The sequence below is a fragment of the Varroa jacobsoni genome, unplaced genomic scaffold, assembly GCF_002532875.2.
Source record: "Varroa jacobsoni isolate VJ856 unplaced genomic scaffold, vjacob_1.0 scaffold_1065, whole genome shotgun sequence".
Taxonomy (NCBI): domain Eukaryota; kingdom Metazoa; phylum Arthropoda; class Arachnida; order Mesostigmata; family Varroidae; genus Varroa; species Varroa jacobsoni.
The window spans coordinates 360938-388591 of NW_019213967.1; the positions used below are offsets into that span (position 1 = coordinate 360938).

At 41.2% G+C, this 27654-nt stretch overlaps 1 protein-coding gene and 1 long non-coding RNA gene across 2 annotated transcripts in view; one reads left to right on the plus strand and one right to left on the minus strand.

Annotated features, from left to right (window-relative positions):
• The window catches only part of Ca-alpha1T (Ca[2+]-channel protein alpha[[1]] subunit T), an 80573-nt gene that overhangs the window by 19087 nt on the left and 33832 nt on the right, over nucleotides 1–27654 (plus strand). The window contains exons 5-15 of the mRNA XM_022843534.2: nucleotides 727–911; nucleotides 9142–9302; nucleotides 11357–11449; nucleotides 13702–13956; nucleotides 15220–15400; nucleotides 16108–16603; nucleotides 16739–17553; nucleotides 18999–20666; nucleotides 22732–22913; nucleotides 23172–23473; nucleotides 24104–24205. Coding sequence (XP_022699269.2) covers nucleotides 727–911; nucleotides 9142–9302; nucleotides 11357–11449; nucleotides 13702–13956; nucleotides 15220–15400; nucleotides 16108–16603; nucleotides 16739–17553; nucleotides 18999–20666; nucleotides 22732–22913; nucleotides 23172–23473; nucleotides 24104–24205 — 4440 coding nt within the window. The remainder of the gene's footprint in view (nucleotides 1–726; nucleotides 912–9141; nucleotides 9303–11356; nucleotides 11450–13701; nucleotides 13957–15219; nucleotides 15401–16107; nucleotides 16604–16738; nucleotides 17554–18998; nucleotides 20667–22731; nucleotides 22914–23171; nucleotides 23474–24103; nucleotides 24206–27654) is intronic.
• On the minus strand, nucleotides 2714–5335 carry LOC147752709 (uncharacterized). Its single transcript, XR_015313346.1, has 2 exons — nucleotides 4852–5335; nucleotides 2714–3226 (listed from the first exon to the last, which is right to left on the minus strand). It is a non-coding gene; the product is annotated as an uncharacterized LOC147752709 (long non-coding RNA).

Consider the following 27654-nt stretch of genomic DNA (forward strand, 5'->3'; position numbering starts at 1 on the left):
CTGCAATGCGATTTTCTGCTTTGCCACGCTCTCCCGCCTATGTCACGAAGCAAAGCACTCCGCTGTCACCGTTTTGTGAAATGCGCGGAAGGAAAAAAAACTATCTTGAAGCTCGTTACACTGAGACTTGAACACGGCGACATTCTCCATACAGAACCGCTTTTCTTTTCTTCCGTCGTAGTGATATGGCCTTATTAATATGGTAGTTTGCGCTCTGTTAATTAGGACCAATGCGTAGATATATCTAATAATACATTAAATCACAGTCACGATGACCATTGGCTGAGAAAGATTATGATTATCAATGCACTCTAACAACTAACTCAGCTAGAAAAGGCTGACAGAGCGAAATATTTAATAATATTGTAACTTGATTAAATAGGAAACCTGTATAATCTGACTGAATTAAAGAAGTCGCTTTGGAAAATGCGTTCTAATATAGGTTCCAGCAATGTATCGTTTTTGGCTATTCATTGAAACGCATGGCTTATAAACGCCAACTTAAAACCAACTTTGTCCGATACGCTTCGAGATATGGAAAAGCGACAGGAAAAGAAACATATAGAATATGTTTTTTTTCTTGTCGGAAACCGGCAGACGACTCGACGGCTTTGCGTCGTTGAATTATGGAATGTAGTAGAATGAAGTGATCTATAGCGTATTGCTTGGGCACTCTTTCTTATCGAGTCGTTGTGCTATCATTATTTTTTCTTCCTCACCTTACAGCAAAGTCAAGAACTACTACACTCTCGGCCAGTCGGAGCACGATAAGGACTACATCTGTTCTACTGAGAACAACAACGGAATACACCGTTGCGACTTACTCCCCCAGCGTATCTACGAGGATGTCGTGTGTACTCGACCATTCGAGAACAATCTAACTGTTATCGACCACTACGTAAACCGTCCAGGTTTGTTTCACTTTAAAATTCCCCAATAGTACAAAGTGCCGTAATCGTGGTGCTTGCGCTGTCTAAGGCAAGATTAGACCCTATAGACATTCAACCATTCGGCCGCGTCACGCTGCCGTCGTGCCCATGTTATAGTTAGAGGGGTTGTTCATCTAACAGGCTCTTTGTTTGCGCGATGTAAAAGATCTTACTAATTTTTTCTGACCCAACCCCCCTCGCTCTGTTTAAGTAGATTTTTCTTTGCATGACTGCTATGTCTTTGAGCTTCTTTGAAACGCCTCTAATTTCGACTCGCCAAATCAAAGTTGGCTACATATCGTCAGTGTTTGTAAGTATCTGCGTGGAAGGGCGATCGACGTTGTGCAACTCTTCATGCTAACAAAGTTTGCTAACGGTACCATAAGTTAGCTGACATAAGTGCACTGTTAAATTGTAACCTTCGTAGCGTCGCTTCAAATTTTCCAACTTACATAGAAAACATTCTGGTTCAAGCGACAAGAGCGTTTGGGCTTTGAACGATATGCCTCGTTGCGCGCGCTTAGTGGAGCCAGAACAACAGTAAAACTTCAATGTATAATGTTGTTCGACTCCATACTTTTCAATGACTGTAGCCAGCAATATCTGCTGATTTAATAAGCACCGACATCTGGAAAAGTCTAGTGCAACCGAATTGGAAGTAACACACATGTCCCCTATGATAGACCTAACTAAAAAGCAAATATGCCTGATGAGCAGCGTCGTTCAGTATGCACAAACCTATTATCAGACAGCTAAAAACAGTCTAGTTTGCCAGATTTCAGCTACTCGCAAGTCACGTATGGAACTGCATTGGCAGGTTTAAGCGAGCCACCCAACTATATACGTCTCGTTAGCAAATTCGTGCTGTAGCTTCATTTTTTGAAGATATACCCTGCGTTTGAAGGACATTGTCAACGAATCTAACCCACCAGCGGAGTCGTTTAATGAGTTCGACAAATTTAATCTACCAGGTGCCAAATCACCTTAGATATACCTATGTTTTACGAAACAATTCGTTAAAGATAAGCAGAAAGTTTGTAAAACAGTATTGCTTATGTGGGTGCGATACAGAAGCTGGTGTCGCTCAGCGAAAAGTTGAAACTTGGCGGCAGCCACGAAAAAGCTTCAAGTCACAGTGGGCGTTTCGCAAATATGCGATTGTTTTGCCAATACTGCCTGCTCTAAAAATCGAAGAAAGCGAGCTTATGGCAATAAAACAACGGAGAAGAAAAGGAACAGAGCATTCGAATGCGGTTCAAAGGCAAAGGGCCTAGTTAGGTAGTTGGACCTGTAGCCAAGCACATGAGATGCACTCTATACCGAATTAAGCCAGATAAACAGCCTTGTGCTTCGTGTGTAGTAGAAAAAACGATAGCTTAGATTTGTTTGCGTTTCACCAAATGTCACCAAACCCATTGACCCACATTAATAACTACTTTTCAACAATAGATGATACTAACTGATCTATCTCGATTAAACAAGCATTTCATGCAGAAGTATTACCAAGTTAATGTCGCTTTCCAAAAGTATGGTATTTGGTTGAAATTGAATAAGGTCACGTATACGAATACATCTCGTATCAACTTACTTACGAAAGACTGCTACGACCCTGTACACAAGCTGGCGAACCGCGGCGATATAGCTATAGAATACGAGGAAAGTTCTGTCTTGAATGACTCAGGGTGATTTAACCAGTTACGTGTTTACGATTATTACCTGTATGTGAACTGCAACGTCCGAGGCTAACGCTTGTCAAGAGAGAGGAAAAAAATAGACGGAACAAATAAAACACACACTTTTTATTTAGAAAAAATCGTTGGCCTTAGCTGATCCTTTGAGTGTGATATACGTTACCGATATCAGGACAAGCATTTCAGCCACAACTCGTTTTTCCTCTTTATTTGAGTTCTCTATCGTTACCATTATGATATGATCCGTTATTCAGTAATCCGCAAGTTCAGTGCTGCTTTTAAGGTCTACTATTATTGCCCGATTTTCTGCCCTATTATGTAAGGGCAAACGTTAAATTGCTGATCTCCTGATTGGTGTATGCACTCACTAAGGTTACTGCGTAAGCACAATTCAGGGGCTCAAAAGAGAGACAGAAGCTCAGAACGTCTCGCCAGTGACTTCTAGTAAAATCCAATAAAGTTTTCTTAATGACGAATAGTCTCGCAGAAGGTCAACTTGTTTGTGTCACACAACATTGGGGATTCATTATTAAACCCCTCTGACCTTTATGCGGCTGCTGTCGTCGATGGCTACTATTGGCGTCTTCCTACTGCCGCTTGTCGCGCCTGCAAAGAAATATAGGCAGTCAAAAATGGCTAACATGTTTGTAGTTCAATCAATTGAATAGCACTAGATTAGACCTAGAAGGCGCTAGTCGCTTTCAACAGGGACCAATCACCATTTTTGATTGGCTACCTCTAACTGAACACGGCGGGGACGTGACAATCAAAAACGGAACATACTACTGATACTACTAAATAAATAAAATAAAGATAAAAAGAAAAACAAAAAGCTTTGGGAGGAACGTAAACTGACCTAACTTGCGGGAACATTAAAACTTTTAACTTGTGCTGAACGGAAAAAAACAGTTGGCATCGTTAGTTATTATGCAAGGAGGCAATAATGTCAGTGTTAGTGGCAGAAGAAACACGAGCCCCTTAGTTTAATTTCGGATTCAATCAATGCCATTTCAGCCCGAAATTCGTGTAGGGGTGTTTTTTTTGCCTATTTCCGTTACGTACGACAACGTAGAGATCAGGTACTAATCGATACAGATCGTTTTCAATAACAGAAAGCAGCGGTAGTTTGGTAAAAAAATACCCGAATTTTTCTATATTTTTCGTTGAATAGATTAGCCGTCGTCGCTCGTGTTTTAAATTTTAAATTGTAAAAAAATATGCATACACGGCGCTGCAGTCTCATTGAGACGGAGAGTTAATTGTATCTCCTTCGTTGAGTGAACTAGAATTGCGTAGATAATGAATAGTGAGAGCGCGTGACTACACCTGTGGCTTCATTGAGACATTCATTCAACATTAGAAAATTCTGTCTGCTAGCAATCCTGTGAAGTTTCAAATAGTGGCGTACAGATCATACGTTTTCTTCATCGTTCTGTCAAGATGCAATGTCAATGAAGCCAGAGGTAGCTTGCGACTTCGGAACCGATGGGATTCGTTTTCTTTGAACTTGTTTTGAGTCAACTTATTTTATTCGTACTTCGTTAATACCTCAGCTAGGTAATAACCACGCTACTACTACGTACGATCTAAGAAAAATTAAATCGCAGCTTATCGCTCGACCCGAGGCTCCATTTCGCTCGCAAAATGTTTTTAATGTTAGCTTTCATCGTCCATTCGAAAGAGTTATACGTTCTAATGACTCACTTGTTTTTTAAATGACAAAGAAGAACTTTTCATATTACTCTAAAACTGTAAACAGATTCAAGTTCTACCTTTTTTTTTTATTTATCACAATCGATATATGAAATTGAGTATTTACATACTATTAGACTTATTATCTTGTTAATTAGGCTTAGTGCCTTTATTAAATATTTAATTATAGAACCTCATATTGAATTGTAGTTGTACTGATCCGTCTACCAACGTTACGCTAAAAAGCCAATGAGCGTTTAGTGGACATCAACCAATGACTAACTTCACTTGCGGAAGAAATGCTTTTAATACTTTGAGAAAAAATGAGAAAATTACAGGCGTATTTAAATAGATTGGGATTTACCCAAAAGTAATGAGCATAATAATTTAGCCGATTTCATATTTTAATGCAACCTGAAGGTTATAATTTTGCATATTACCTCACTGATTATACTATAGAGCTACGTATCTCCGTATTCATTGTCTGTTTCATAAACCCAGAACCCCGAAAATAGTAAAAGCGCCGAGGTGGGTGTTACCTTGCTGTTGACGCACTCGATCAACTATTTACAGCATCTTTCATAATGCATTCACGACAAAAACAGGCACAACGACAATGTTGTTGTTGTCACTGTGATCAGTAATAACAACGTTGCGGTTGTTTACTGTGCAACAATAGCAATATATTATTGTTAATAGTAGCAATAACAACAACAATAAATATGATCATGTTGTTGATAAATCGATCCCGCCAGCGAGACCAAGGCAAACGAAGTAAATGTGAGCTTCTTCTAGCAGGAACTGCGCAACACTTGTGCGAGGGGCATCGTAAACGAACAATATCTGGGTGAAAAGGAACACTAGTTATCTCTGCTTTTATCTTAATGCACTATCATCTCGTCACAACCGGCAGCCCAGTCGTGCTGTTGCTGCCGCTCGTCAGGAAATTCATCTTTCTTGCTCTTCTTTCGAATATCCATAAACCTGCAAAAACCGATATTTTTAGTAATCGTCTAAGTTCGTTAAAAGCAATGCACGTCCAGAAAACTTTCTTGCCTGTAGGACCGTTCTCCTTGGCAGCCAAAAAAACAGAGCGGAAACTCTACATAACTGATGTCCTATCATTTTTTACGGCTGCTCAACGGAAAGACAATTATCAACTAATAGTAGTTTTTTTTAAAAGGTTTGAACAATATATATTCATGAAACTCTCCATAAAGTTGAACGATTCTTTGATACATCTATAGAGTGTTATGCTTGCGTTTCTAGGATGCTTGTGGATAACATCACATGCAGACAAAATAAAATAAAAGTAAAACAACGAAAGTAGGTTTTAAACTGAAAATAGGTCAGCATAGGCCTTCGGCTTTGCATAGGCCTACTATTCTTTTTTATTAAACGGCAGTTTGAGAACGAGGCTGAAAGCCTTAGTTCAGTCAAAGCGTAGGAGCGCGTAGGGGCTTTGGCACACCTAAAAGTGGCTACGCTAATTAACTCTCTTCCGAAACCTCAAACTTGGGCGGTTTTCCTCCACTGTCTCTTATAGCGCCCTGATCTAATCTAGTTACCAGGTGAACAAAAATACCTGATAGAGAAAGACCTGGCAATATATGACCAACGCGTAATTCGAAATTCCAACTTCTAAATTGATGTTAAACCGCTGTACATTTCTACGCCTTAACAGTAACGTCGGCTTATTTCTAATGGTGACGCACAGAATTCGTTATCTACGTTTAATGTACGCCGTACGTAATTAGATGAACCATGGGCTATCAAAGCTTTCACGTCAACATCTCTTACGGAGTGCTACGAAACAACAATGCCGCAGAATTGATTGTCTAAGATGAATTTGCCTGTTGTAGATAGACTTAGACCCTCGTGAATTCGTATAAACATGTTCTGCTGCTCTTAAATATCATCATATCAATATCTAAGTCGATAGGGATAAACATGTTGGCTAAAATGGGACTAGAAGACGGTCATATACATTCTACCGCAGGCTAAATTCGGGTCTTACTAGGCAGTCCGTCAGGAATAGCGCAGATTAAGACTCGTCTGCTGTGCTCATTGTAACCGTGACGGCTGCTGAAGAAATGCATTGTTGTGGCGTAAAGTTTGGGAAACGGTAGTAAAACATTTCTGCGAGCAAAAAAAAAACCCTCACCCTTTGGTCAGTGCACGATGTTGGTGAATCTCTCTATGGTGAGGTATTAAACCTTTGTGGAGGAATACATGTGAAGCTATAGAAATGGTATAGGAGCGAAAGTTATTTGCTCTTGAAGCATCAAAGAAGTTAAGATTTATAGACGTTTATATAAACTAATCAGCGTAAAACCTCGATGATAAAACTTATTATAACCAGCTCCCTTCTTTTAATAAATCCTTTCATAAAATGTTCTCGCTCTAAACCTTTAAGGTTTTTTCTTCTATTAAATGTTTATTTATCGTCTTTCCTGTTCTTCAGTTATTTAATCTAATAGCTCTTCTTCCACTCTCTTTTAATTTAGCTGGTACTGCCTTGTGAAGATCGAAAAAAAAAGTTACAAAGAGAAGCCGTTTTTCAAATTGCACTCGTCTGGCGTTTCTATTGGTCACTGAATTTTTTTTACTTACGTATTTTATATTGAGGACGTGATCAAAAAAATGTATATTTATGCCATCGATAGCTAATATATATATATATATATATATATATATATATATATATATGTAATAAAAAAGTATAAAAATAAAAGCGCCATAATTATCAAGCTCCTTGGCTGTGTTCCAATGAGTATGGAAGAATTTGTATACGTTTGCCTATATTCGCTTGCAAAACAGTTTGATTAAACCTTATTCATTAAATAGTAGAGCATAAACTGTTTAAAGCAGAGTAAAATGCTATTACTATAATTTTTGAATAAAATATACACAAGTCGTGTAATAAAAAGCTAGTAGAAAATATGTAGTTATACGGTTGCTTTGATTAAATAAATTTATGCATCGAAGCGAGGGCGAAATCCTGTATTAAAAGAATGGCTTTGCTTAAATTCAAGTTAAAAAAGTTATACAAGAAGTTGACGCTACGCTACATCTATACTATCAACGGCTTAACTGTATCAGACGAATTGTTATTGCAACAGCTCGTAGAAAGCAGCGGAAGTTTTCCCTTGGTTAAACTTGATCTCCGCAATGAAACGTGTTAGTTTCGAAGCGATCGTAAGATGTTTGTCTAAGGCGTATACAGTTAGAAATTATAACGGAAGGTGCGAGACTATCACACTTAATCCTGTATCTTGACTTAGCGGTGTTTCGAATAAAATGTTGATACTAATTTCTGTACTGTAAAAGAAATATGTTATTTGCTGTTTATTGCTGCTCTCGTTTCCTGGGGCTCCGGGTTCTTCTTCTCCGGAGCATTCTAATTGAAGCATAGATAAATGAGTACTACTAGATATAATTCTTACCATGTGATTGTCTCTACGGGTTAATTTCGATGCATGGTTTTATTTTATCGCATCGCACAGTCGACTAGTAAGCAGTTCGAGTTCATAAACCGGGTCTTAAAATTACGGAGAAATTTTTTCATAGTTTTAATGCGAAAGAGTTATAAAGAGACACTTTACGGATCTATAACAGTCAGCTGGAAAGTAATCAGCCTTTGGAGAATACTGCTTCTGGGCTAACCAGACGCTTGCGACAATTACACTAGTACAAAAAAAAAGACGAACCCTTTTGCCGCATGACTTTCTAATAGTGAAAAGGAGCTCAGTAAACAAAAAAGAAGCAGCCTTTGCTCCTGAGTAGGTAATAGTGTTGAACCTTAGATGGTCAGCAAGGAGCACATTTGCTTTGTTTAGCATCCGGAGTCTGTAGATACTAAATTGCATTTCTCTCATAGCGATTACCCTTGATATCCAGTAAACGCTATTTGCAACGTCCCATGTCCTCTAAACGCTTCAAATCCATAATAATCACAAAATATTTATGTACATACACAATTGAAACTTCATACAAGAAACAAAAATCGGCTATCAGCATATAGCTTTCTATAGCCTCACGTTTTTTTTAACCCAATTTTGCTTTGAGTAGCGTGCAGTGCGCTCCCACGCGTACATCTTTGTTATATCGAATATGAGTTGTTCAGAGATTGACAGTTAACTTGAGAAAAATCTTATAGAGATATGGTGTTCTTTAGTGTGTCTATTGTTCAACGTTTGCCAACGTTGTGCTAGCCGGGAGTTGATTGACGGTGGTATCATTGTACGTGCGTGCATGGCCTTACACTATACTGATGGATATTGTGATTATTATGTTGACCACAGTGCCACGGTCAATATAACACGAATAATCAACCTATCTATCGCATAGTTGATCATCATATAATGCCCCCTACAGAATATCGCGCACTTGGACTAAATAGACATGCACTGAACAGCAATACAAGTATAATATTGTCTACGACCATGATCTTTTTTGACCGATGCATGCACTGCAAGTAACGGAGCTTTACTCACTTTGATTGCTTAACGTACATAAATGTTTGGATTTTGTGTTGGGGGCCATATACTGTAAAATAACAAACGTGAACATAGTCTAAAAAGTGGTTTCATACTCTACAAAAGCACAAAGCCTATTTAGCTGCTGTGAACTCTCAGAAGGTCTCGAAGGTTGAGTCTCAGCTTGTTTCTGCTAGGCCCTAAAGCTGGTAATCGATAGGGCTTTTCAGATTTAGTCAAAATCATTAAGGACCCTTTTGACGCATTCCTTGTAAACGTTTATTTAAGTTGCACAGTTAGAACTGTTACATAAATGAGTCCATAATTATGTTACGATAATTTGACTTTCAGAGGGGAAATCTCCGGACCACAGTCCCCCGCGGAGTTTAAACGATTCGTGGTGTATCAACTGGAACCAGTACTATACGAACTGTTCCGCAGGGGAGCGGAACCCCTTCCAAGGGGCGATCTCGTTCGACAACATCGGCCTAGCCTGGGTGGCTATTTTCCTTGTAAGTCAACAACAAGCTTTTACTGTCCAATCTTCGAATCATTTTGATGCAATAATCTATTCAATACAGAATTTTGCCCACGTAGATATAGCATGATGATAGAAACGGTTTTGCATGGACTTACTTTAACTTTAATAATTATAGTTGTACTTTCAGATAATTGTTCTAATCCACGGTTAACCATTTCCATGACCAGCATTTCCTATTACACAATTTGTTGTTAAGCACGTTTCTTTGTGTCTCCTGAGAGTAATAACTGTTATATTTTTTCCTCAAAAGAGGTCCCTTAAGCCGTTTGCTATAAAGCGTTAGTTTTGTTAAAAAAAGATAACCGTGAGGTGATTTCCAAGGTCTGACCTTGGCATAGTCCCGCAGTCTCTTTATGACATCACCAACCTGTGTAAATGCGATCAGTTAGCGATGCGATGCTTCTATCTTGTCAACAAGAGTCGTCCATTCAAAGCGAGAATCCCAAGGATAGTTAGCCTGTCTAACGATCCTATGGCAGGTAGGCAAAAAGTGTTGTTGCGATTCCCAAGAGAATTGCAACGGTTGCTCTTTGCGGAGCCGATCTGTTGTAGAAGTCGTGGGAGGTTAGGGTTCAAGGGGGGATAGGGATAACATGATGCGGTATCGGGGGGGGGGGAAGGAGGACACTATTTGATCATTGTCAGATGCGACCTCTTTTCTTATAGACTTGCCCGTAATTAAATAATGCTCTCTTTCAGCTTTTAGGCAAAAGTTTCAAGGAGCGTTCCTTCCTCTCCTTCAAGTAGTCCCCGAATAGCTCCCCATTGAACAGAAAGTCGTTAGGCCTCTGGGTGTGGCCGTTGCTATAAGTCCTGCAGTGCTCAAATAGCGTCTAAATATAAGAGCGTGAGGATCTCTGAGAAAATGGCAGAGGGAAATAATTACATAGACACATTCATAGATCAGTTTATTTCATTGGATTAATTTGATGCATCTGATTTATTCAACCTAAGGCATGTTCCTACTTCCTATGTTTAAATGAGAACTTTAGTCTAACTCAAATGGACATGTTAAAACTCTATATATATATATATATATATATATATATATATGTAGTTTTACTTTCCTTTACCTTCAAAGAATAAAAAGTTACAGTTCCAACTATCCACATCTTTTCTCGCTAAGCTCCTGACTGGTACCCACACCATTTTTTTCTGTGATTTGTAAGAAGCATCGGCTTCCACTAGCTCCTTCAGTTTGCCAGCAAGCTCTTTACAGCCTCCTGTTGTGTGATAATTATAACAACGCTGTTCCTAACTGAAAAACCTGAATCCTTTTGATATTCTTAAGTATCATAGTCTGTTTTACCAGCGTGTCCTGACTATTCAATCTAGCCGTCATTCCCTTTCTCTGCTCCCACTCTATATAGGGGCAACGGACAGTAATGTCCTTAATGTAAAACGTGGCTGAAGTGATCTTCGATTCTCCACTCTTTCTCAAGTGACTAGGAACTTAAGCGTCTGAAGAGCAAGTATCGGGTCGACCGTGATCGAGACTAGCCTTGGGCCAAAAATTCGGGTCGGCTAGCTGAAGCGTAGCTTCCCACTGTAAGTCGGACAATCTTCTCCTCTGCAATCTTATGTTTGAGCCCTGTCCAGTTTCCACTCTTCCATAGCCGGGTTGCCTGCTTCGTCTCCCAAAAAATATCCGAACAGCGTAATGAGGTGACCGTTTGCTCGCTTTGTTATCGCCCATTCGACTCCACTCTGTCGCACAGAGGCAGCATCTAAGTGATCAAGTATCCTCCATGTCCATTGCCGCGGGTTTTCTACGTAGATATTTGTTTGCTATGGCCACATACAATTGGCTGAATCCGTAGGAATTCTACGAATGAAACGTTTGAATATGGATGGAAAGTTAGTTAAGAATAGGTTTTGATGTTTAACCAAGCACGCATCCATTATCCACTGAGTATTGGCATGTTTTCCTGAAAACTTGAAGTGAAGAGTACGAATTTGTTGCCCCCATAGCTTTAAGAAGCTGTTATAGTAGGCATAATTGTGTTTGTTTTTGTATCGTTACAGGTGATTAGCCTTGAGGGATGGTCCGATATCATGTACTATGTCCAGGATGCGCACTCCTTTTGGGATTGGATCTATTTTGTCCTTCTCATTGTGGTAAGTACTGTAGCCGAAACAACGGTCTTGTCTATACAAACCTGGATGCAATTGTTTGTTCGAATGTAAATGAGTCAATTTTCGAACTACTGGATGATCGTTTGTAGTTCATGCTTATTTTGACAAAAAAATCTGGTAAACTTTATAGCAATCTGATGCAATCTAGAATCTTCCAACAAGATTGACTAAGTCTAGAGATTTTTCCCAAATGGACCAACGAGTGTACATTAGGTTTCGTGTAAAAGAAAAACTCAATAGAACCGCTGTAGATGTTGCAGAATGCCTACGACGATTAGACACTGAGTATAGCTAAAGTAAGCAGGTGGTTGAAGCGTTTCGAAAATAAACGGGACTTTATCGAGGACAGTTTTCATCCTGGGAAACCTTTAATAGCGACTATGAACGAGAATAGTGAAACAACCGGGACCTGTTAACAGTCCAATCATCATAAAAAAGCTAACACCAGGAATATAGCTCTCAATTGGCCTACCTCAGGACATTTGAACGTCAGAAGACTTAAGGCAAAATGTATGTCGAACCAATTGAACGTCCAGCAGGTGGACACCTGAAGAACTGTATATTTGACACTTCTAAAAGAGAGAAACTTGCTTGAATCTGTCATTACGAATAACTGCACGTAAGCGTACGGCTACGATAATGACACCAGAACGCAATCTTTCAACTAGCCGTTTAAAAATGAACGCCGACCAAGAAAAATTGCACGACTCAAGTGCAAAAGGCAAGCTGGCTCTCACGTTTCCCTCGATCGTCGGGAACCGTTCGTTATTAGTTCATGTCGTCCGGCTTCATCATCACCAAAAAGCAGTATCAAGAGGTCTTAAGAAAACTGTGTGCTAATGTATACGATGCAAGGTACCAGAACTGTGGTGCAATAAGTCCTGAACTTTCTATTAGAATAATGCGCCGCCTCACACTTCACTAGCCGTATAACAGTTTTTGAAAAAAAAAAACTCGATGTGTATGTTCCTCTAACTCCCCGTACTCACTAGACCTAGCCTTTTACGACTTCTCCCTATTCCAAAAAACTTGAGAAAAGCCTGGGGGCAAGTGTTTCCACGCGACAAAAAAAATGAAGGGAAAATCACTCGTTGAAATTGGGGCTATCCCGACGCTCGAATTTGAAAAGTGTAGTTTAAAAGTGAAGGAATCAGTGCGTTGCGTTTGGCGGAGTAACAACGTAGACAGTAACAACTTAAATTGGAACGGTTACCTATTGTTTTTGGATAAAGGACTACAGTACTGTGCGAATCTGATTTAGCTCACAGAAGACTAGGCTCGTCTGTCGTGTAGGCATAGATCAGTAGATGCTGAAGGCCTAGATGGGTTGTTAATTGTTGTAAAGTTTCATCAATTGTAAGTAAATAGACCTAGCGGTTGCTGTCTATGATTTACTATGAGGTAACGAGTGAAATGACAACTGTTTAAAAATCTCAGCCGTATTTACTCTTCTATCGAACGATACTTTTACACATACGCGTTGATTCAAATGAATGTATCGTTACCGTAACAAGTGATGTAAACTAAAAGAACAATCGCACAAACGAAAATAGGACCTCTACACATGCGTAGGTAGGTGCATATACGATACATAATTTCCGCATATGAAACGTGACTTGACTCTTAATTATGATAAACTTTATTACCGAGAATGCATTCGAGTACGCCGAACGCTAAGGACGGTCAATAATAACTTAAAGACAATTCTCCCTTTTTTGAGGCATATAGTTCGATCAAACATTTGATAGAATCAGTCAGTATCGTTTTCAGTTTAACGACCACTTACGCAGGCTCGTTATGGTGATTTGTCCATATCAAAATTGAAGAACACTCTCTAAGCGTTCTTATAGAAAAGGAGCAGGTCGAATTCAAATATGAAACAAATTACGAAAATCTTTGTTGGGGGCTTTTACTGCTACAGGCGTGGTCAGACCAAGAGTCCAGGAAAGCAGCAAAACGTCTAGATAGAAGGGCAAATTTAGCCAGGCTCAGCTCCGGCCTGGGGTAGGAGGGACACAAGAAGGTAACAGAAGCTAAAAAAAGTTTGTTTTTCTTTCTCCCACTCCCCTTTCAATTTTAGTTGCGTTGTATTGCCCTTTTGGCTCTTGTGTACTACTTGTATATTTACCGTCCTGCTTCCGTGTAGTTCAATCACCGTCTGAATTACGATCGCTCATTCACCTGGTGATTTTTTCGTGTTTTGTCCGGTCCGATGTCCTTCGGTGGTCTTGCAGATCGGTTCATTTTTTATGATCAACCTGTGCCTGGTTGTGATCGCTACTCAATTTTCGGAGACCAAGAAAAGAGAAATGGAACGCATGCGACAGGAACGCCAGCGCGCCGGTTCAAGTTCAACCATCTCAATGTCGGAGAGCGCCGACTGCTATACGCAGATCATTAAGTACCTGACCCACCTGGCCAGAAGGGCCAAACGAATCACAAAGAGATGGTACCGGCGGCGGCGCAGGCAACGAAAAATCAAGAAGAGGGTAAGCGTCGCACCACACTCGTCTATGGCAGGGTATGAAGTCGATTTGATAGTGAGTTTCTTAGCCAGAACACGAAACGGCGCTTGCCTTATACAGTCGCAGTTTCCTCATGAAGTATTCCTTCGATATCAAACTTTGATACAACTTTTTTTTTTTTTTAATATAAAGCCTATACAAAGCTAAAAAAATCAGCTTTAGTGTTCTATGGTTTCTTGCTAGGGTGACAATGTCATTTGCCTCTTTTACTACTTTCAACATTACCAGTATTATTAAACTATTCTCTCGATTCTTTTGTTACCAATGCAAGCGAAGATTTAGACTCGTTATAAAATAAATTAATAGAACAGATATATATAGTAATTTGTTTTCGCAAACCATTTTGCTAGCTGGCATTTATTTTTAAAAATGAAAACCCTCGTATAATTTCTACTGCGTATGTCAACTAGTGTTATATGAATCGGAATAACTTAAGTTTTATATAATAGAGTAAGTTGTTGATTTGTGCAAATAAATAACGTTTTACTCAAACTGAATGGGTGGAGAGAAAATAGCGAGTTCCGAGTTACTTTTCCTTATAGAAATTAATGTATCAAGCCTGTCTACCGGCATAGGTACCACATCTGCTGACACCCCATTATGAACCATATATGTTATATATTATTACTAACTTATTATGAGAAATCTGCTATCAATATTCACCAATACGTACATGAAACCTATTTGCCTTCGTCGCGGGGCGCGAAGCTGATTTAAGCATTTACATTCTTGAGAGCTGTAAAATAACGATAGGTGTCTTTGCTAGGCCACACTGTACTTAGCTGCTGTTAGAACGTAACAAATGCTACGCGATATCTACAAATATAGGGTGTTGCCGATATACGTCTATGTCTTACAAAAACCTAATGCTTAGTAAAGGTTTTGTTCAGCTGACTTTGGCTATTCTTGATAAAAACCGAGTTATACGTTTATATCGATCAGTTCACTTTTCAAGTAATTATCAGTCTTCTTTTTGTGTTCGCTGTGTGGGACATTAACGAATACCGAGTTATGTTAGATTGAAGCTCACATGCGCTGATAGCAATTCCACACACAAGATACGTTTGTAGATAAATGGGTCGGTCTTGATAAAGATTCGTTTATTGGGGCGCCGGTCGGCACGGCGTAGAAAATTCAAAAAATCTGTTGTCTAGAGCACTATGGATCAGGATACTAACGAGCATGATTATTATCATTGACGTACTTATTTTTATCTGGCTATTTCAGCGAAAAGAAAATGAACTGAAGGACATAATAGAGGAAACGGAGCTTGAGGATCAATCGCATCGGCCCGACAAACATGGACATCGGTGCCATTTAGAAACAAGACTCAAAACACAACAACTTACGGTGGTTGCCACAAGTGCAACATCTGCAACCTATGAAACCTCTACCCCAACCCGTAAAGGTATGTTGGTGCTCCACACTCCCTCATCCGCCGACCCCGCTTTCTTCTTTCCTGGGCCCCCACAAGCGCTTATTATCCCTTCTCTGGCGAATCTGCGTCTTCCTACGGGACCAATAACTCACTGTATCGACAGCACCAACCAACCAACCCGGTATAGTTCTTACCATAAACCTTTGTTCTTTCTACTACAACATTATGGAAAGTCTCAGAGAGTAAAGTACGTAAACGTCATCACGTTGTCACGTGTCTCCCAACTAATACGATTTTAGCTTGCCTTGACCTACTGACGAGTAGAGGTAGTTAGTATAGTTTAATGCTCTTTCCTTTTCTTCGTAGAGTACAGCGGACAGTATGCACCCTGTAAACGTGTACTCGAGCCCGCGTCTGTGTCGCATTACTACCATATCAAGATACGTCTATGGCTATCTGTCGTCGCCTCTGTGATCTTCTTTCCTTTTCTTCCCCATCTTCAACACTGTGTTTCATACAGCACCACGGAACTTTATCTTCCTTGATCTTACTAACTATTGCTGTTTTAGTGGATCTCTTTCTTTGCTTATTCGTCTCTGAGCATCAGAAAACAAATTCCTTTCGGTCTCTTACTTTCTATATATCTATCTATGCGTTTCTGTTTTCCGCTCTATACTCTATCGCTAGTGTTGATTGTCCCCGCTGTTTTATTTCCGCTGTCCTGTTATCCGTTCTAGGTAGCACGGGCGTACGAGACCAAATGCCATGCCCCTGCCTCGAGCAGCTGGGCCCCACGATACGTGCTGTTTCGTATTCGGGGGACCCAGACGATTACTGCCAAACCCCGTACCACCTCGACAGTTTCGACCACCTCGAGCACTTTCAGCACATCCTTCCCCGCAAGTGCACTTGTATCTGCCTCCCTTCCTGCAGCACGTGCTCTATTGTGCTACATAGCGGCGATTGTCATAGTACTGACAATGACAATAGCAATAGCTTTTTGCCGCTAGCGCAGCAGTTTCCGCTATCTCAACAGCAGCAACAGGCACGGTCACAGCCGGAAACGGTGACGAAAAATGGTTCGACACCGATCTTATGCGCGCTCAACACAGATTCAGCGTCTGCTGCAGGAGCTCATATAACAACAGCCCCAGCTGGTGCAGTAGGCGCCTATGGCGCGGACGTTGTTCCGAGCATTTCGGCCACTGTCGACACTCAACAGCGATACCTTGGGCATAACGAATGCCAAAAAAATGCAAATTATAACAATGAGCGTAACAATAATAATAAGAACAGCCCTGTAAATAGTAATTATAGCCGTGATGGCCATAGTCAATTTGTCGTAGACATTTGGGCGTCTTCAACAAGAGGAGCTTCGGGGTCGAATGTTGTGGGGATAGTAACAAAGACACTTGTCTCATCGTTGACCCCTTCGTCAATAGCAAATGCTCTGCAAAGGCAACAGCATGATAGTGAAGGCGATCAGTCAAACGTGTATGTCGTACACGACGCCGTAGAATTAGAACCGCGCGCGGCCGATTTCGATCTAGCTCTTCTGGACAGATTCTCATCGGCTAACGTCAGTCATGCCAGTGGCACGAACACCTATACCGGTAAGTCCCTGTTGCTGCTGCCCCCCCCCACATCAAATATGCCGGAATCAACAAGAACAACAAAAACAATCTTACCTTTACCACTACCTCCGCCGGAACAAGCGCCTAGTATTGTACTGCAATCGACCGCTAGAGCCATAACGCTCACCCCAGGCAAGCCAACAATAACGCCCACGACACAACCGAACGACCGCGTGGGCGAAGGTCATCTGTTGGCATCGGGAGGCGAACTGTCGATGGGCAGTAGAAATAGCACAGATATACAATGTCAAACTGTAGTTACTAAAGAACGCGATACCGTTTCGAAACTAGCAGATGCTATACAACCAGCAGTATTACCAGCAGCACAGGATCCACTTCTATCCAGTTATCACACGAATGCCGTAATCGAATTGGTTACACAAACAACTATTGGACAACAAAAAAGTTCGTTGGCCTCAAGTTCGAAAAATATTAGCGTTACTAACGATCGAGGCGCTGCCAATACGCCGCTAAGTTATAAAGGCAACCGCAGTACCATCACCGGCATAAATGGCAATATCACATTCGGGATCAATTCCGCAGCTGAAGGTAACCCTGTCACTGTGTTTTCATCTCTAGATACTGCCAACAGCTAAGTAAATTTAATGCATTTCCATTGGCTATTGTCAAATGAATTGGCTTCCACGACCTGTATCAGTTCCGTTAGGAAACAGCAATATGTTTACTATCTATGATGAATTCACGAGCATGCCTACTCTTTAGGATTTGTCTTATTCCAGCTAGATAATAGGTTGCTTTACGGCAAAAGTGACCTGAATAGATGCATGCGCTATGTAGACCAATGTATCACGAGATACTTTCTGAAGGACATTCACAGATCGGTCGTGGACCGTTGAAGCTTACTTAGTTTATTCATTTGTTTATTCTCCTAACAGATTTTCCTCTTGAGTAAGCTAAGGTGTGTCTATAAACCTTCAGAATGTAATGAACCTAATATGCGAACTATCTCATCCATACATTCGTGTTAGATTTTTTTAGGACATAGAAAAAATAATAACTAGAATTATTCACCCGCTTTATAGTGCTGCAGACATCACGCACTTTATTGTTGCCGCCCTGTTTTTGATGGTTACATTTGACAAAAACATTGTGCATTAGGTCACCAACCGCCTGGCGTTGTGCACCCCAAATGGACCCCACGGGCTGCTGTACTCTGAATTAAATCTACCGTTTATTGTTGGCACTACCACCCCCCCCCCCCCCAAACACACACACACACACCCGTTACACTTACATACAGACTCACATTATTTACATCCCACAGCACTACCTACCGTTAGCAAAACCCCTTGTTCCAGCATTATCGCGCCTGTAAACATATGTGGCAACTAAGTATAGATAAGACATAGATAATATCACTATCCGTGTTTCAATCTTTTTACCTCTATATTTCTGTTCGCTCTTCGGGGCGCGCCTCAAACTCGTTACACCCATTCGTTTGCTCACAGGAAAACCTACACCCTAGCGTAGGCTGATCTGATTGTGCTTCTTTTTTTTTTTTTTTTTTTTTTCTAAAACGATAATAAGCAACTATTACGAATTCTGCTCGTATTTACTAGAAACGTTAGAGTTGATTAGATGAGGTTACGTTAGGCTATATCTGCGTCTATATGTATATCGTATCACCTTCGTCAGTAACACAGTTCACCAATCATGATCTCGTGCAGTCTGTAGACACGTTGTCCTCTATCTGTGTCTATTGTTACCATTTTCACTATTATTCTTTTTATATGTTACCTAATTAACTGACTAATTTTTACGATATTTTTTTTTTCTCACACTGTGTCTCTTCTTTTCTTCAATGTTCTTCTTTACGTCTGACCTCACGGATTTCTTCCCATCGGGTTGTGTTGTTTCGCTGCTGCCGTTGTGCCACCGCCGCTGTGCTCTGCGTCGGTCCGGCTGACTTTCTGGGACACGCACGCTGACCTTTTGGCCGGTCACCCTATCACCGTGATCATCGTGATCTTTTTTTTCGTGTCATTCATTTTTTCCGTGTTTGTCCTTCTTTCGAACTTTTCACTATTACACATTTTCTATGTTCTGTTCAATGCTATCAGCGTCGAGTGTGTCCTGCCAACCCGAAGCACGAACAACCGTATTAGTTTCGAAGAGCACCTGCAGCACAAATATCAATAACACCAATGGCTCGAGTCATGCGGCGACAGTCGTGTCGATCGTTTCGAGCTGTCAACCAGCTAATATTAGTAGTAGGCTACCGTCGGCGGCCACGGCAAGACTGACTCAGGCCATCGCCACTGGCAAGAGCGATCCAGCCGATAAGCGCATCACCCAGACTTCACGTCCGCTAGAAGGAGAGCAAGCCGCCATCACCTCTATCACCAATACCAATACAACGTCACAACCGCTACAAACCAATACCGCTACAACTATAAGTGCAACAACAGCGCCAGCAAATCCTCTATCAATCTCAGTTTCCGTATCTTCATCGCCAACGATTCTACTCCGTTCACCGGCCGCTACTACTACCACTTCTACTACAGGTAGCAATGGTACCAACTCTGCTTTTTCTAGTCTGCAGCAGACGGCTGTTAACAGCACAACAACATCAGCCGCCGCAGCCAGTGTCCATTGCCCCACAACGAGTTATTTCATAGACGATACTGACGGCTATAGTAATTTGACTGTTCCTAGCGTAATGTCAACAGCTACTGGACAGCTACCACAACAGCACCTACCGCCACCGCCTGTATGGTCAACAAAAAACGACATAACACAAATATCAGCTGGTAGCCAACAGCCACAACAGCTGCAGCAGCAGCAGCAGAAGCCGTCCTCTGTAAAAGTAATTACAAACAAAGATGGAAGAGCAGGACTAGTAATTGACAGAAAAGCGCGGCCAGAGACAACGCCAAGTCACCAAGTTGTAGTCGAAAGTAGCGGCGGGTACCTTGTTAATAGCACCGCTATACGCTCGTTTCATCCACAACATAACGTCTCTTTACCTCACCACAATCTACCCTCTACAATCTGTTCTTCTTCAACCTCCGCATTAGTCCCCACTTGTTCCTCTTTTTCTTCTTATTCTTCTCCTTCTTCTGCAACAACAGCAACAAGATCCATTATTATTTGTACCTCACCGGCCCCGCGATTGCCACGGGTCCACCAGTCTCCAGCCATAAGCGGTGACTTCTCTGCCCAGAGAACAGCGATAGATTCAATGGACCAGCAACAACGTGGGTCCAGAAACGGACAGCAAAGTCAGTCATTATTCCCTATGGTATCATGCAGTGAACATTCGATTAACGTGAGCAATTTCCCTTACGTATCATCCGATTGTCATTCACTACCAGCATCTGCCCACCGATCAGACGTAGCATTAGAGAGTAAACAGGCTTCTGGGATCGTTGCACTGCACGAAACTAGTCTGAATCCATCGATGACGTATGGAACCGACTCCCAACTAGTCTCAGGTCCCCCGTCCATCGACGATGATACTGCCTTCATCTGTGTAGGACTAGGTGGGGGAGGGCCTGTTCAACCTTTGACCATAGAGCTTGGTTCCAATGTAGGTGCATCGACCGATATCGAACAACCGCAGCTACAACAACAGCTTCACGTCAACAATCGACTAAGCGAAGTGGAACGCAAAAATAACGCGTACAGCGCAGGCGATGATGGTAAGTCACCATCGTGACTCATAAACAAAACGCTATTCGAAGTGCTAGATAATTATATAGTTTTTGTATATTTTATGAAGAAATCAGCTTCAAGTCGACAGGTAAGAAATGTATAGTTATTAACTGTTACACATTTTCAACGGTGTTTATGAAAGCGGATGTCTTCAAAAAGACAAGCTTAGACATCAGGTAAGTTAGGCTAAGCTGAAACCATTATTTCGGAACTCGGCCGCAGCCCTCAAGGCCGCAGCCTTTACGGTTGGGCTAACTACGCTCACCTTATGCCTCCACCTAACCTTACGATTTTTTTTACACAACTTCCCTGTAATTGTACATAGTTCTATTTCCCTGTGCAATGATTATTGTGGACTATTCGCATACGGTACATTAGCAATACTTTTATGTAAAATTTGGAAAAATATAAAAAGGCAGATCCAAATTAAATATTTTTAGAAATATGGTATTTTCTTTGACTGATATATTTTGCATGTGTCCATAAATACAACGCGGAACGGGAAGTTCTTTGCGTCGATACGTCGGTGCGATACATATATAGAAAACATTTGCCCACCATTTTACTCCCTGTAGACCAATCGTTAATTACCCAAAATATCTTTCTTTGCCTCCCTATCCTGTTCAAGTCCAACTCGCCTAATTGCAACCTCCAAAAAAATATGTTCCCCGTAGCAATATGTCCAAGAACTTTTCCTCGGTTTTTCCGAAAGCCCTAAAAATTTTCTAAGCCAATTTCCATCCAGAAAAGCAATAGAAAAACACGCTGCCAGTTATTCAAAATGAGCTACCAATATGTAATTCTAGCCAGTCCTTTTTCTCCTGTTAAAGTCAAATCGCTTGTCCTAAACAGAGCCTTTGTCGCGCAAAAACAGAAGGCAAAGCAAGGATTCATCGCAAAGAGCATACAAAGCATATACGTAAGCTATACGTGTCAAATCAGTAAGGAAAATTGAAGTGATATTCAGGAACGGTCGGCTTTGGTGTAACATGAGGACGGGCATTTTGAGCAAGGCTAGCAGGCCTATCGGCTAACCTCTCACTGGATCTTCAGTGCCAATTTACATTCATCCGAATAAATGATTTCCATCTGTTAAAGCAAAAGAACGCCCCTTTGCTCTTGTAGTTCCCGTAGCTACCCTCCAGCAACTTCAGTAGACCTACCCGGCAGTCCTCAACGGCCAGCGCAAAAAAAGGCGCTAATGATGGTACCAGCGCCACCGACATATTGCTTCACGGCGGACTCGGGCAAAACACGATGGACATGCATGATCTTTTGAGCTAAACAGCTGCCGTGTTCTAGTTCACTTCATTGCGTTACTCGGTGGGACGGCAGCCCTTGAACTGCGAATCCTCGAAGTGTGTCATCGTTAAATATGTGGCTTCACAGAGCAAGTCTTTCTTCCCAATTTGACGTCTCGTATTGGCTGGAAACATATCCACTACCAGCATTAAATCAGACTCAACTCTTCGACGGTTAAACCTACAGGGAGCTCTCTCTGCGCAGAGCAATACAGAGAAGAGATATTATCTCTATGCAACTTTAGCCAGTTAAATAAACGGCCATAAGTTGGGAAGAGAGTTACTTGAGTATAGAAAAGTGGTCGACTTCTTTGATCTTGCAGGAAACGAGCTCAAAGTTTTTAATTAGGAACTTCTCAAGTGTAGGAGTTAAAGCTTCCAAATGATCTGATCCTTATTTGTCTACTGAGTGAGTCGATGCAACTGTTGTATGGCAACGAATATATTGTTAAATAGAAAATTGACTATTCAAGATCAGGGTACAAATAATAGACAAATAATTTATAACCACACTGAAACCTAGTTATTAAGGAAACTAGAAGAACGTTAGGCCTTAAAGGTATAAGCCCCCACAGAATGAGGGTATACTGCCAAATGCTACATCAGCTAGACAATATAACAGGCACCGCATTTTAGATATGCAGTTATAGTATAGCCACCAGTTACTTTTATATTTTGGTTAACATACCCGTTAAGTGGCGAAAAGTAACGATAACACGACCAGTTATTTTACTTTCATGATCACGAACAGAAACTCTGGATTCGTGTTCGACGTGCTCCTCGTGCTCGTCCGACTGTGACTGCTCCGACGAAGACTGCGATGGCAGACGCGGCCAGCGGAAGCACGCCAAAAAGGAACCTAGCAAATTCATCCGTGCTTCTCTCGATCTCAGAGCCAAACTCAAGATTCTCGTTGACCATCCTAGATTTCAGGTAAATCCTTTATCTAATAGATAAAATAAGCAACTAGTAAGAAACCGTTATTCTGGATATATGTACTTTGGCTGTCGTGGCCTTAGAAGACCTTTTTCCTTAAATATGTAAACTCTAAGAAGATGTATGATGACATACCAAGTTCGAAACGTAGGTTCAAGTTCCGCAACAATTATTTTAGTCAGCGATTGACAAGCGAGGTGCTGCTATTGGTTTAAAGCAGGGAATAAGCTTCTTGACATTATGCCAAAATTTCAGCGTGGTATTCTCGCAGCGATCCTGGTGAATACTCTCTCAATGGGAATTGAGTACCACCAGCAGCCACAGGAGCTTACCTTGGCCGTAGAATTATCAAACATCTTGTTTACATTTGTCTTCGGCCTTGAGATGCTCCTCAAGATACTCGCGGAGGGTTTCGGCAAATACATCCAGTCGGGTTTCAACCTGTTCGACGGCATAATCGTCGTACTGTCGACAGCCGAACTGCTCAACCAGTCCGAAGGATCAGGACTCTCCGTGTTAAGGACGTTTCGACTTCTCAGGATACTGAAGCTAGTCAGGTTTGTAAAGGCAACCACAGTAAGCTATTGTTCATAGATTACTGTCGCACAATGCAGGTCTCTCATATCGCTTCTTGGGGAAGCTATTGCTTAGAAACGGATTTCAGTTGATGTACACTTTTATCAGAGAAATGAATCATGTGATTTGGTGGTGGTGGTGGTGCTGACGCAATATATTATATATATTTCGCAATAAATAGCACTCTGGGCGTTCTAGCTAAGGTAGACTGTGGCTAGAAAAACGAATGTTTCCAGTGTAACATTCCATACTAGCGTTAAGCATCGTTTTAGATGGTTGTTTCCCAGTACGAAACGTCTGGACTACTTGACGTGCCCTTAAGTGTGATAAACAGAAGTGACCACTGTGCAGATTGCACCTACAGGGGCCATACCCGCGCTGGTCAAAACGGCGTTCTAAACAAACAAACAAACAAAAGCTATTTTAAGAGTTTCATCAAGATGCATTACGGAAGGTGGGGCTACGTCTAATTAAAACACTACGATAGTTCCAAGTGAATTTTCTAAATAGCCTCAACGTAGAATTTTCAAAAAAATACGGTAATTTACTAATAGCCATTTGTATGTTTGTGGTAATGTCATAGTTCCATCTATTATACCATTATGTTCCAGATTTATGCCAGCATTGCGACGTCAATTGTTCATTATGCTGCGAACTATGGATAATGTGGCCGTCTTCTTTGCGCTATTAATGCTGTTCATATTCATATTCAGGTCGGTATAGCGATAACACACATCTAGACTCTTCAAGATCTATGCACTGCGGGGCTCGGTACGTCATTTTCGTACCTTGCGTACGTTTATTGTAGGGTCTAACCTTATCTATTTCTCGACAAATCTTTAAAAATGACGCATTTAATTCGAATCTGTGTTACCATCGATTTGCTCGATTAAGAAATGGCCATGCCTGAACTATATTTCCAGTGAGAAGAAAAACGTTTCAGCACATACTGCGTATTCAATAAAATAAAAAAAAAAAAAGAGTTTCGAACAAAGTCGTTAATGATGCTCATTGAAAAAAAACACTGAAGGGTACAATTAGTTTGAGTTTCTTGCAAACAAAAGCATGTCTCGCCAAGTGATGGAAAACGCTTAAGACATCATTACATTCGATTTACCATGAATTCTCACTATTTACATCAATATAAAAGACCCGCAAAAACAATGCGATGGTAACTGGAAAACGGAAGGGAAGCCTAAGGCGTCAAACGAAAACACGAAGGGGTAAGCAGTTTAAAAGACTGTAGAAGAACTAAGGAAAGGAAAAAGCTAGAGGCTGCAACAGGTATCAGTCTTTTCAAAAAAACACTTGTAGGGAAAAAGCAAACGCTTTTTCGCTTATCCAGCGAGTGTTCCCCATCAGATCCCGCAACTTTTCCTGTCCGCTACCTACCTAGCTAGCTAGCTTCGTCTGTCTCATTATCATTTCAGGTAAGAACCGCTCATACGATCCGAACGACGTTATTCGTTCCATTCGCTAGTTTTATCTCCTATTAGCGGCGGGCATTCATCCTATCGGATACATGGTCCGGCGTCCTGCAAGGCTTGATACCAGATTCAGGTCGTGCAACGAGCGGTCGGCTGGCCAGTCGTATTGCTCTCGTACTATTCTCTTTTGCACCATATTCGTCTGCTGTACACACCGTACCACCCCAGCCATTACTAATGCCACTACTGCTGGTCTATTTGTTACGCGATAATGTTGCTCATAGTGGTGCAGATTGGTTTTCCGGTTTTGAGTCTACAATTCCTGTATCGGCTCTCTCCCCCCCCCTCTCTCTCTCTCTCTCCTCTATCTATCTATCTGTCTATCTCTCTCTTTAGCTCTCTGTCTGTATCTTGGCCATATTGTTCATCTCTATTTCTTCCTCTATATCTTTAGCTTCTCCTTCTCTCCGATCACTATATTACCTAAGCATTTTATTAGTCGATCAATGATGGATCGCGGTGATAGGCAAAACAATTCGCATCGATTATGTATAATAATATTAATAAAAATATGAACAAATCAACAAGACGTGGCAAACGAAACAAGTTACTGTTCTGTTAAAGTTAGAAGGAATCCTACTAAGTTAACGATTGCGCATGTCAGTAGAGAGAATCGCTCCTCTTGTAAGGGAGACCCACAAGAGCAACGCTGCTTAGCTAGTACTACCACTGCTTTCCTGTTGTCGAGACAGTTAATCTTAGAGGAAGGTGGGCAGCGGGATTTACCGTTAGGTCCAGTGCTGAACAGAACTGTATTTTCCATCGCAGCGAGACGCCAACCGCCTTAAAGTTGCGGGTGTTCCATTTATCACAGTGCCATAGTCTACAACTATTACTGCTACTGGCGTACATTGCTACTTTGTCATTTTGGTGTTTATGTTCTTGTTGCTTTTGATTGGTTCAGTCGAATCTCTATTAGTGTTTTTGATTGTTGTTATCATTTATTTTTCATACATCTCATGATTTGGTTGCTATTTCAGATTACTGACGTACGTAATTACTGTTTACTTGACTGAATGGTGGTTGATTCGTTTATTCTGTTTCTTCTGTTTCTTGATGACGTTGACATGGATCGTTGAGGATGAAGTTGATTGGTTGATGATATTGATGGTGGTTGATGATAATGAATTGTTGATGGTCGATGAATTGATTTTTAGACTGGCCTTCTCTGTTAGCGGTACGAGTTTTCCCAACTTTTGATCGGACTCGTTGTAGCGTGTCAATAGCAATTTCCCACAAAGTAATTAGCGTGGCAGCATGCTTGAAAGTGCCTGTTTTGGCTACCTATTACATTGATACTGTTGACTTTGTTGTAGCTAAGAAGAAAAGACCGTTTTAAAGACATTTTTGCAACAACGACGGGAACAAGCATTGGTCTACCGACAAAAAGAAAGAAAGGAAAAACGAGGAAAAACGCAACGAAAATTCGAGAGAGCGTGTCGATTTGTCGCAGCAGGCAGTCCGTCCTTCGGACAATACCGTGGCCTCTATTTTCGCTATATCCATAGCACTATCAGCCCTATCGCTGTCACACCGCCGTCCCGCAGATAGCTTCAGCATAGGGAATAGCTTAGCTTTGAGCGACATCCGTTCATCATGCAGTATAACTTGATTTGCCTGGCTAAGTGATATTCTCTGAACTCGCTTTTATCTCTATGGTGTGATCTGATATGACCATATTGTACAGCATTGTTACAATCCATTAGTTAGAACATAATCAACTCCACTGCATATCTATACATATGTATATATTTATAGATATCTCTTTATAATCGCAGTGTACATTGCCGTACCGCTTATTTAAGTAATAACTGAATCCAACGGAATCGTAAGTTTTTAGTTCAGAGAGGGAGGATCATAGAGGCGCTAGCTCAATTTCTGGGCGAGCTATTTTCGTCGCTTCCCATCTTCTTTAAGTTCGTAGTAATCAGATGCAACCAATACACCTTGTATACTCGGTAAAACTGTCTTTTTTGTAGTATAAGATAGTAAGATAATTATTGTGCGTTGTAATGACCGTGTTCCATTGCTCTTTGTTTCAATCCGTTGATCCTGCCCGTCTGATTTTAATCACGCTGGTTGGAAGCCCCACAGTCAGGCCGTGTGAACAAGCTGTTATATTTGTTGAGTGAGTAAAATGCTTCACTCCCAGTTGATCCTATCGGCTTCGCTCAGCTTTTGCACGCCTGTGCGTTAGAGGCCTGCAACACCCAGCGGACAGCGCATACCCTCCTTGTGTCGTTTCGAACGCCCAGACCGGAGTTTTCATTACTCAGCGGCCTGCTGGTCAATCGCGCTTCATTCAACTACCTCATAACTCCTCCTTCTCACTCGTCAGCTGTCACTGCTGCTTCGTACATTTTCTCTTCCAAATATAATCATGACAATGTTTGACGATAAGGATGACTGGTATCCTATATTGTACATTTATTGAAGAGTACAGAACGGATTATTCTAGCTAGCCACATCGACAATGCCGTAACTCATTGTTGTTGATTGTGGTGACGTAAAGTCAGATGGCCAATTTTGATGGTTGGATAATAAAACTGGATGACATCCTGATAACGATCATTGACTGAGAGTTGCTTCTGACCAGCGGTCTCTGTTGACTGCCAGTAGTTTTATAATTCCGTTCAGCTTCCCCCCAACTGACGTGACTGGTTGATGACTGGCGT